This window comes from Chelonia mydas, chromosome 4, assembly GCF_015237465.2.
Source record: "Chelonia mydas isolate rCheMyd1 chromosome 4, rCheMyd1.pri.v2, whole genome shotgun sequence".
Taxonomy (NCBI): domain Eukaryota; kingdom Metazoa; phylum Chordata; order Testudines; family Cheloniidae; genus Chelonia; species Chelonia mydas.
The window spans coordinates 51,758,061-51,769,570 of NC_057852.1; the positions used below are offsets into that span (position 1 = coordinate 51,758,061).

Sequence of the window (11,510 nt, forward strand, 5' to 3'; positions counted from 1 at the left end):
CCCAGAGCCCACACTCCCAACCGGAGCCTGCACCCCTTCCCGCACCCCACTCCTCCGCCCCAGCCCGGAGCTTCCTCCTACATCCTAAACTCATTTCTGGCCCCACCCCGGAGTCCACACCCACAACCTCCCACACCCCAGCCCCAATTCTGACCCCCCTCACACACCCCAGCCCCAATACTGTAGCATTCATGGCCCGCCATACAATTTCTATTCCCAGATGCAGCCCTCGGGCCAAAAAGTTTGCCCACCCCTGTGCTATATACACTCATGAAAGGGAAAAACATGGAAGTATGTTTCTCTTTGCACTATTAAACTTTTAATTTAAGAGCTTGATTTAATGTGTGTTTCAAATTTTATGATTCAAGATAAATATTATTTATAATCAGTCTCCAAAAAATTAGTGTAAAAAAAATCATCAACTCCCTTTCCTCCCCTACAGGATTGTTGAAGGCTAATTCTGCTTTCGTGATTCTCAAAGGAGCACTTCTAAAACAGGGGATGTAGGGCAGATCAGACTAACTTCAAAGTTAAGACTAACCCTTCATTCCATATTTCATGACCTTCAAAAGAGACACTACATAGCATTTCTGTAATTTACATAGCATTTCTCAAAAAGCCCTAGAAAGCAAAAGCTCCAAACATCCACCACACCAAATCCAAAGGCTGACTACACCTCTGGATTTTCTCTCCTAGCTGAATGAAGGTCTACATCTTTGCTATAGGGCAATGAACCCAGTGTGCATCTTGCAGAGCAGACAAGATTGGAGAAGCATACTAGTACTCTAAGAATGACTTCAAGCTTGTATGCAGATGTGTAAATGTGAGTTGCAGAGCTCCTGAAGCAACTCTTCCAAGGCCAACTGGAATTTCAAACAAGACTTATAAGAAGAAATTATTTTCAATGTACAATATTCACAAGGTAAAAGCCCTGAAATGCACATTTTAGCATTTATATACAGATTGCAACTTTGTTAGTGCTCTTCTTTCATGAAGCATGATTCACTTTTTCTAAGTGAATCCCCGACACTTATGAAAGTCATATGGTTTATTTCTATACTTCTAAAGGTTAGTGACTGAAATGATTTAGTTAATGATTTCAGCAATTTGCTACATATAAAAATTCAGAGAGAGTGCTATTTGAACTCCACCTTTCAGAATAACTGAGGTAATCTCAGAAACACAATGATTTCTTAAAAATTAAAAATCATTAACTCTGAAACAGTAACACTGATTTTATGCAAAGGTGAAATATCAGTTGAACACACTTTCTGCCAGTCTTCAGAATAAAACACATACAGCAAGAAAAGAGATTCAACCACTTTCTTCCATATTAATTGCTGTTTATTTCACAGTGCTCTGTACAAAACATTGAGAACAGATAAATATCCAGATATTTTCTGATACCCTGTTCATCATTTCCTTGTGGATTACAATTATCGCTCAATCGCTTCTTAGAGCATATTGTCAACCTAGGAAAAAAAACATACTTGTAAGGTTGACATGAAAAATTAAATACGTTCAGTAAGTGTGATGAAATGTTTTCTCTATGTTCATTCCATTTTTAGCTGCACAGTAGAGGCATTTATAGAAAATTGAAAAAGTGACCATCAACTGTGGGGTTTCCCAACAAAAAATGTTCTTTTAAAGCTGCATATTAACTACTCTGAACCCATAGCTGTCAGTTAATTATGTGTTTTGTAACAGTAAAGTACATAAATTATATTTAAACACAGATTATGAGTGAAATATTCTGATCAGCATTATGAGGGCTATTACCTTTATATTTAAAAAAATCAAATGGCCCAATTCATATGCACTGATTTAGAGTTTTGGTATCCTCTATGTACCAGGCTATATAAAATACAAGGCACAGGAAAATTCTCTGATATGTGAAATTAAGAAAATATTGATTTCTATTATGGGCCTGATCCTACAATAAGCTGAACAGCTCCTTTGGACACCTTATTATCAAATTATATATATTATGGTACTGGCAATAGGGCTCAATAAGAACTGAGGCCCCATTGTCCTGACCATCATACAAACGCTCACACACATACGTGCACAAAGAGAATTCAGGACTTGGTGGGCTTACAGTCTAAAAGCCAAACACAGATGAATTGGCACAGGTATCTTAGTTATTATTTGTGTTGGACTTTTTTTCTTTTTTAAAATTCTTAATGAGGGGTTGAGTTAGAGAATGGGGAATAGTGAGTAACGGGTAGGAAACAAGAAGAACAGACAACTCTCATTGTTTAATTGGCAAGACAGGCCACTAGGCACCTTGCAGGAGGTAGGCTTGTCTAAAAAGAGATATATCAGTCTATGTATTACCAGTCTGTATTTGTATACTTACTATGAACATCCTGTACATGCATCATGTTTTTCCCTCTCTTCTCTTCTCCTTTCATATTCCATTACATCTTCATTATGTTGCTTGAAGAGCTAGAAGGTGACAACATGATTAAAAAAGCCATACGGGGAAGCAGCAAGCTGGAACCAGCATTATTGTAAAACTAAATAAAAGTAAGTTTTAGAAGAGATAAAATCTCCTGATTCAGGATGTAAGTCAGTATTTGACAATCGAAAGATAGGAGGAGACTCCCTGGGATGAAAGATTATCCCACTACTACCCACAGGGAGGTTTCTTACACCTTCCACAGCATCATCTTGTGCTGGTCACTGATAGACAAGACACCGGATACTGGACAAATTGGGAACAGTGAAACATTTCTGACTGCTGCTTATTCTGCATAACATGTTAATTTTACCGTTACTACATTCTCCCTTCACCTGCTATGTCTTACCACTATCCTGGACCATGATGCCTCTCAGGAAAGAAATTTTATTTAAGAATTTGCGCAGTGCCTTGCACAATGCTGCCCTGATAGTTGACAGGACAAAGCTTTAAAGTAGCAAAAAATAGGAGTGTCTGATCCAGTCATAAAATTATGATTTTCCTAATATATTTAAAAGAAAAATAAGGTTTTATTACGGCCCCTCCCTAAAGCATGTCTAGTTTTTCTTGGAGCAGAAAAGAAAATGCTGTTAAACACATCTACACAAATATATACATGCCCACCCCTTGTCTGGGAGAGAAGTTGGTAGATCTGTAGAAAATCAAATCTTCAGTGTATGGTTGTTTAGAAAGTTGTAGCAAAGAGGAATAGCTTCATGAATTTCTAGTTTATAAAGGAATATTACAAACTACCTGGGGCTTCAGAGGGACATATCTGATCTACGTGTATTTCTTAAATCTCGACATTTCCTTCAGTTATCTTATCCATTACAGCAAATGAATCGGTATTCATATACAACCTTCTCTTAACAAAAAGAAAAAGGAGTACTTGTGGCACCCTAGAGACTACAAGTACTCCTTTTCTGTTTGCGAATACAGACTAACACAGCTGCTACTCTGAAACCTTCTCTTAACAGTAGCCCCTGTCTTAAGTTTTCTCTAGTGACTAGTTAAGTATAGTGCAACAATGTGAGAATACTTACTAGGACCCACAGAGCTGCAGCAGTGCCAAAAGTCAGTCCAACCTTTCCCCAGTTTGGTTTATTATGGTCAGGTTTTCTTGCAATGAATGCAGAACGAGTCAATGCTAAAATATAGAAATTTCATACACACACATTAGTTTCTGTCAAGTCTATTAGATTATCAAACCAATTCATGACAGTCTTGTCTGATCTGTATTATAAAAGATTCTCTGAAAAACTATATTACCAGTGTAAATGGTTTTCCAGTCCTCTCATTTCACCCATTTCTGCAAAGATCATTCATTGAGCACAGGGATTCATCAAGGGAAGGATGAGCAGCAACAACGATAACACAATTCCAACTAAATTACCTATTTCCATCCCCTCTGGGAATATAGGATTGTACCCGACTATATTTTACTCAATCAGCTGTCTCACTTTAGAAGTCCTAAGCAATGGGTCTTCCACCACTTCCCTACATATATCATCACACTGTGTATTAGATCTAATCATCACAAGGAGGAGAAAGGGAAAAAGTCTTTATTATGGTGAAGATTATTTAATCAGGACTTCAAGAGTCAAAAAGTAAAAATGCAACAAGAGTGAGAAGATGTACATTTTCAGGGGGAAGGAATTTAAGATACTCAGGGAGAGGTTAACCAATTATTTTTTATGATAAAAGTAATAAAACCTGGCTAAGCTAAAGGGTGATAACAAAGAAAACCTTCCTAGAAACAAATGTGTGTGTGAAATAAAAACAGCTCCATGTAATACAGGCAATAATATTGTGCACTTCTATATAAGTGCCTTGTTGCTATTAGGGTGACCAGATAGCAAGTGTGAAAAATTGGGACAGGCGTGGAGAGTAATAGGCACCCATATAAGACAAAGCCTCAAATATTGGGACTGTCCCTATAAAATCAGGACATCTGGTCACCCTAGTTGCTCTGGTGACTGGTGCTCCACAAAGTAATAAAGACAATAAATAAGTTATAACTTCTTTCATCCAGTTTTCTCAAAGCACCTTAAGTGTTTCAATATAAAGGGGGATTAGGATAGGATTTCACTATTATAAATGTTATATGCAAAAATTAAACATATTTTTAAAACTTAATCCTAATATTATGAGATAGGCCGTATTGTTAACCTGAGCCAGCTCACAGATGGCAGTAAGAGGTTGAGGGCAAAAGCAGGGTAAGATTTGCCTCTGTCTGTTCTAAGATATGTGTGAAAATATAGAGGAAGGACAGTCTGGCAGGGAGTTGGTACAGATCTTCTCTGGGATTTACAGGCACCAGAGGAGAGGCGTCAGGAAAGGTCGTTTGTTTGTTTGTGTCCGCGGCTGGTCCCAGCTAGCCCCATTTAACAGATGGGCTCATGGACATTGAAACGACACACACAGAATAAATATGACGGGCAAATCCCGTCAATGCTCCCCCTCTCCAAACCTCTTCCAAAGAGGGGACCAGCAAAACCCGCTTTCCCCCCCCAAGTCTGATCACCTACCTTCGGAGGCAAGAAAGGGCTACATCCAGAACAAACCCTATGTCGCGGGCAGGCACCTACCGTGCAAACCCCCTCCATCGCGGCCGCCCTCCGGTGAGCCAATACAGGACACAAGGCACCAAATGGGGGGAATCTCCCCACACCGATCCTGCCAGCCGCATCCCGCCTCCGCCAGGGACAGGGGCGCGCGCTGGCCCAGCGAGAGGCTGAAGGTCACTCCCAGCCCCAAGCCGGGGGGCCGCCAGCCCTCCCCGCGGAGACAGCGGCCGGGGAGGGGCCCGCCGCTCCTCTCCTCTCCTCTCCCCTCCCCTCCCCTCCCCTCCCCGCGGCTGCGGTCCGGTCTCCCCAGCCGCCAAGCCCGCCAGGGCGGGGCCCGCGCGCACTCACTGTGGCTCAGGCTCCCGGACCTCAGCAACAGCCGCTTCACCAGCCCCAGCGGCGGCGCCATCTTCCCGGCCCAGCTTCGCCCGCGCCGCCGCTGAGCCGCCCAAAGGCGGGGCTGGGGCGCTTAGGGCTCCCCCTGCTGCGGAGAGGCCCTAGCACAGCGCCCGGAAGCGGGAGAGCTGTGGCGACCGGGCCCAGGCCGTCCCCTCTCGCAGGGAACCTCACTCCTCTCCTTGTCGGGCTGCTGAGGCAACAGCCTGCCACTCTCACTGCGGGGCTCATGGGCTGCCTGGCGGCCCCGCCTCACTCGGTGGATGGGTGCAGTGTTTAATTTGTGCCAGGGCTCGGTAGTTCATAGCCCCACCACCTCTGGGCTTGCTGCATCATATGTGAATGTAAAAGCAATTGCTTGAGCCCTGGCACCTGTTTCATTAGAAATGAAGCACTTGGCAGGTGCCCAGCAACCAGCCCCCAGGAATGCCCCTCGCTGGCTGCACACTATATAAAGCAACATTGATTTCCATGCCCCTCTATTGTCTACCCTTTCATTTACCATTCAAAGCAGAGGGACAAATCAATGTTCACTGCACCCTTCCTACTTTTGAGTGTCTCTTCTCTAACTCATACCTACTTGGTGTTAAATCATCCTCATTTTTTGGCCTTCTTTCGTAACCTACAAGTCTCATCCTCTAAGCACCATCTCTGCACCTTTTCATTTTCGTCTGTATTTTTGCACTTGAAACCTTCCATTAGAGAGTAGCAAATTGACAGAATTAACATCCAATGAGAAATAATCTCCCAGAATAAAGTGGGAGGCATAGCAGTGCCAAACCCAAGCATTCACAAATCATGTCAGGCCCCCCCAAAATCTACGACTGACTTAAAAATCATTACATTTACAAATCTCACATAATCGCATGGCTCTAGTAGCTGGGGCCTTAGGGAAAACACCAAATATCATGATACTCATGATAAAATCACAACAGTCTGGGTGGTGGAAAAAAGGTATTTGAGGGACAAAAGTCAAACAGATGGAGTATAGATGGAGTTTTGAACAACTTGTTTGGTGGATTATGCCATCTAGCAACTGTAACTTACAGTGGGCTAAGAATTTTGTGTGGAGATTTCCCAGCTTTTTAAAGAATTGTGCATCAATATATAAAAACGAGTCACATGGGTCCCAACCCTGCAAACACTTATACATGTGCTTAACTTTATTACCAGGAGTAGTCCTATCAAAATCAGTGGGACTATGCATTGTAACTGTGATGCTGGCAGACCAGATGTCAGTTTATGCCAAGTCCCAGGGCCTCACTGAATACAGACCTAAGCATAGTTGGAAACTTACCTGTGGGTTAGTATAGTTAAAATAGATATTAGTTATAAGAAAGTGTTTATACTTTATGGAACGCTTGTAGGATGCTACATGTGTTAATCCTACTTATAATATCTGTATCCCACTTATAAAGTGCTCACCAAACAGGAAAAGAAGCATTAATGAAGGTAAAGTGTTCATTCTGCACACGAGATGGCCCATTGAAAGCAAATGAGGCATCGTGTAGTACCAAAGGGTAGAGAGACCTTGTTGATTGTTTTCCCAATCCCCTCCAAGAAGGGGAGGCTTACACATGAACTCATCCCATCAGCTTGGATTCTAGGTTCAGGGGCAATACAAATCCCTAATAAGGAGAAACTGGGACTCTATGCCAGGGGTCTCAAACATGTGGCCTGCGGGGCTATTTCCTGCGGCCCGCCAAGCAGCCCGCACCACCCCCCCCGGCCAACGTCCAGGCCAGGGGTGGGCAAACTACAGCCCGCGGGCCAGATTTGGCCTGTGGGATTGCCCCCCGTGGCCCCGCGAGGCCCACACCATTCCCTGAAGCAGACGGCACAACGTCCCTGCGGCCCAGGGGGCGGCTTCCAGGCACTGCCCCCTGCAGCTCCCATTGGCCGGGAACAGGGAACTTCCCCAAGCGGAGCGGTGCAGGGGCCGGGGGCCAGGGCAGGCAGGCAGGCAGGGAGCCTGCCCTGGCCCCAGTACATGCTGCTGCACCCTGGAGCCCGCACCCCGCACCCCAACTCCCTGCCCTGAGCCCCCTGCCCTGAGCCCCCTGCCACACCCCACACCCCTCCTGCTCCCCAACTTCTTGCCCTGAGCCCCGCCGCACCCTGCACCCTGACCCTCTGCCGCACCCCTCACCCCTCCTGCACCCAACCCCATGCTCTGAGCCCCCTGCCACACCCTGAACCCTGACCCCCCTGCCGCACCCCGAATCCCTCCTGCACCCCGCACCCCAATCTCCTGTCCTGAGCCCCCTGCCGCACCCCACACCCCTCCTGCACCCCAACGCCCTGCCGTGACCCCCCCTGCCACACCCTGCACCCTGACCCCCTGCTGCACCCCGAACCTCTCCTGCACCCCCTGGGCAGAGTGGGGACTTCGGGGAAGGGGCTGGAATGGGGGCAGGGAAAGGGGTGGGAAGAGGCAGGGCAGGGGCAAGGCCTCATGGAAGGGGTGGAGTGGGGGCGGGGCCGGGGGCAGCGAGTGGGGGGGTGTCAGTGATGCGGCCCTCAGGCCAATGCACTAGTCCTCATGTGGCCCTTGTGGTCATTTGAGTGTGAGGCCCCTGCTTTATGCTGTCTGGACTCTGAGGGTACATCTACACTGCAATTAAAAACCTGTGGCTGGCCCGGGCCAGCTGACTTGGGCTCGCAGGCCATGGGCCAAGGGGCTGTTTAACTGTGGGGTAGATGTCTGAGCTCAGGTTGCAGCTCAGGCTCTAGGACCTTGCAAGGTGGGAGGTCCCAGAGTTCGGGCTCCAGCCCGAGCCCAAACATCTACATTGCAATTAAACAGACCCTTAGCCCAAGCCCCGTGCGCCTGAGTCGGATGGTATGTGCCATCTGATTGCAGTACAGACATACCCTAACCAGCCGTGTAGCCAGGTGGAGGGAACAGGGGGAGCGATCCCAAAAAAAGGCGCTTTTAGTCACCCGACAGCACTCCGGCTGCTGGCCTGGGTTTGGCAGCAGGCTGAGCGGGGCCGGTGGCTGGGACCCAGCAGGCAGCAGCGTGCCATTAAAAATCGGCTTGCGTGCCGACTTTGGCACGCATGCCATAGGTTGCCGACCCCTGATCTATCACATAGTCTATCTTGCCTGGATGGCAAGATAAATTGGAATGCCCAAGGGGACTATCTACGACTCTGTGATAAGACTCGCAAAAAGAAAAGGAGTACTTGTGGCCAGAGACCATGAAACAATACCTCCTCCCACCCCACTCTCCTGCTGGTAATAGCTTATCTAAAGTGATCACTCTCCTTACAATGTGTATGATAATCAAGTTGGGCCATTTCCAGCACAAATCCAGGTTTTCTCACTCTCCTGCTGGAGGAATATTTCCAAAATACCTCTGAACAACATACTAACCAACAGAGGCCTCCCTACCAACATTACAAAAAGAAGGATTTTAGGTGGACTCCTCCTGAAGGTCGAAACAGCAGACTGGACTTCTACATAGAGTGCTTCCGCCGACGTGCACGGGCTGAAATTGTGGAAAAGCAGCATCACTTGCCCTATAACCTCAGCCGTGAGGAACACAATGCCATCCACAGCCTCAGAAACAACTCTGACATCATAATCAAAAAGGCTGACAAAGGAGGTGCTGTTGTCATCATGAATAGGTTGGAATATGAACAAGAGGCTGCTCGGCAGCTCTCCAACACCACTTTCTACAAGCCATTACCCTATGATCCCACTGAGAGTTACCAAAAGCAACTACAGCATTTGCTCAAGAAACTTCCTGAAAAAGCATAAGATCAAATCCGCACAGACACACCCCTGGAACCGCGACCTGGGATATTCTATCTACTACCCAAGATCCATAAACCTGGAAATCCTGGGCGCCCCATCATCTCAGGCATTGGCACCCTGACAGCAGGATTGTCTGGCTATGTAGACTCCCTCCTCAGGCCCTACGCTACCAGCACTCCCAGCTACCTTCGAGACACCACTGACTTCCTGAGGAAACTACAATCCATCGGTGATCTTCCTGATAACACCATCCTGGCCATTATGGATGTAGAAGCCCTCTACACCAACATTCCACACAAATGTAGCCATTTACAAGCCGTCAAGAACACTATCCCCGATAATGTCACGGCTGACCTGGTGGCTGAACTTTGTGACTTTGTCCTTACCCATAACTATTTTACATTTGGGGACAATGTATACCTTCAGATTAGCGGCACTGCTATGGGTACCCGCATGGCCCCACAGTATGCCAACATTTTTATGGCTGATTTAGAACAACGCTTCCTCAGCTCTCGTCCCCTAACGCCCCTACTCTACTTGCGCTATATTGATGACATCTTCATCATCTGGACCCATGGAAAAGAAGCCCTTGAGGAATTCCACCATGATTTCAACAATTTCCATCCCACCATCAACCTCAGCCTGGTCCAGTCCACACAAGAGATCCACTTCCTGGACACTACGGTGCTAATAAACAATGGTCACATAAACACCACCCTATACCGGAAACCTACTGACCGCTATTCCTACCTACATGCCTCCAGCCTTCAGCCAGACCACACCACACGATCCATCGTCTACAGCCAAGCTCTGCGATACAACCGCATTTGCTCCAACCCCTCAGACAGAGACAAACACCTACAAGATCTCTATCAAGCATTCTTACAACTACAATACCCACCTGCGGAAGTGAAGAAACAGATTGATAGAGCCAGAAGAGTTCCCAGAAGTCACCTACTACAGGACAGGCCTAACAAAGAAAATAACAGAACGCCACTAGCCGTCACCTTCAGCTCCCAACTAAAACCCCTCCAACGCATTATTAAGGATCTACAACCTATCCTGAAGGATGACCCAACACTCTCACAAATCTTGGGAGACAGGCCAGTCCTTGCCTACAGACAGCCCCCCAACCTGAAGCAAATACTCACCAACAACCATGTACCACACAACAGAACCACTAACCCAGAAACCTATCCTTGCAACAAAGCCCATTGCCAACTGTGCCCACATATCTATTCAGGGGACACCATCACAGGGCCTAATAACATCAGCCACACAATCAGAGGCTCGTTCACCTGCACATCCACCAATGTGATATATGCCATCATGTGCCAGCAATGCCCCTCTGCCATGTACATTGGTCAAACTGGACAGTCTCTACGTAAAAGAATAAATGGACACTAATCAGATGTCAAGAATTATAACATTCATAAACCAGTCGGAGAACACTTCAATCTCTCTGGTCACGCAATTACAGACATGAAGGTCGCTATCTTACAACAAAGAAACTTCAAATCCAGACTCCAGCGAGAAACTGCTGAATTGGAATTCATTTGCAAATTGGATACTATTAATTTAGGCTTAAATAGAGACTGGGAGTGGCTAAGTCATTATGCAAGGTAGCCTATTTCCCCTTGTTTTTTCCTATCCCACCCGCCCCCCACAGACGTTCTGGTTAAACTTGGACTTATGCTGGAAATGGCCCACCTTGATTATCATACACATTGTAAGGAGAGTGGTCAGTTTGGATGAGCTATTACCAGCAGGAGAGTGAGTTTGTATGGGGGGGGGGTGAGAAAACCTGGATTTGTGCTGGAAATGGCCCACCTTGATTATCATGCACATTGTAGGGAGAGTGCTCACTTTGGATGAGTTATTACCAGCAGGAGAGTGAGTTTGTGTGTGTATGGGGGTGGGGGTGGGTGAGAAAACCTGGATTTGTGCTGGAAATGGCCCACCTTGATTATCATGCACATTGTAGGGAGAGTGGTCACTTTGGATGGGCTATTACCAGCAGGAGAGTGAGTTTGGAGGGGGGGGGGGGGGCGGAGGGTGAGAAAACCTGGATTTGTGCTGGAAATGGCCCAACTTGATTATCATACACATTGTAAGGAGAGTGATCACTTTAGATAAGCTATTACCAGCAGGAGAGTGGGGTGGGAGGAGGTATTGTTTCATGGTCTCTGTGTATATAATGTCTTCTGCAGTTTCCACAGTATGCATCCGATGAAGTGAGCTGTAGCTCACAAAAGCTTATGCTCAAATAAATTGGTTAGTCTCTAAGGTGCCACAAGTACTCCTTTTCTTTTTGCGAATACAGA

The 11,510-nt window shown here is 46.4% G+C and overlaps 1 protein-coding gene across 2 annotated transcripts; it reads right to left on the minus strand.

The window, feature by feature from the left end:
- Positions 1-1,326: 1,326 nt before the first annotated feature.
- Positions 1,327-5,730, minus strand: NDUFC1 (NADH:ubiquinone oxidoreductase subunit C1). 2 transcript variants are annotated; one of them, XM_037897226.2, is made up of 4 exons: positions 5,377-5,730; positions 3,505-3,608; positions 2,360-2,448; positions 1,327-1,472 (listed from the first exon to the last, which is right to left on the minus strand). In XM_037897226.2, coding segments are annotated over exons 1-4 (255 nt in total). In that variant the 5' UTR covers positions 5,438-5,730; the 3' UTR covers positions 1,327-1,471. The 2 variants fall into 2 exon arrangements, with proteins under 2 accessions (XP_037753154.1, XP_043401607.1); XM_043545672.1 differs by lacking the exon at positions 1,327-1,472 and having other exon boundaries at positions 2,359-2,448; positions 5,377-5,669.
- Between the last annotated feature and the right edge of the window lie 5,780 nt (positions 5,731-11,510).

What these genes read in the sequence shown, in the direction of transcription:
- NDUFC1 (XM_037897226.2), bottom strand. Translation starts at nt 5,437, where the DNA reads ATGGCGCCGCCGCTGGGGCTGGTGAAGCGGCTGTTGCTGAGGTCCGGG. An exon ending in GTCCGGGAGCCTGAGCCACA is followed by an intron (nt 3,609 to 5,376) that starts GTGAGTGCGCGC and finishes TCTATATTTTAG; the next exon opens with CATTGACTCGTTCTGCATTC. An exon ending in CTGCAGCTCTGTGGGTCCTA is followed by an intron (nt 2,449 to 3,504) that starts GTAAGTATTCTC and finishes GTCACCTTCTAG; the next exon opens with CTCTTCAAGCAACATAATGA.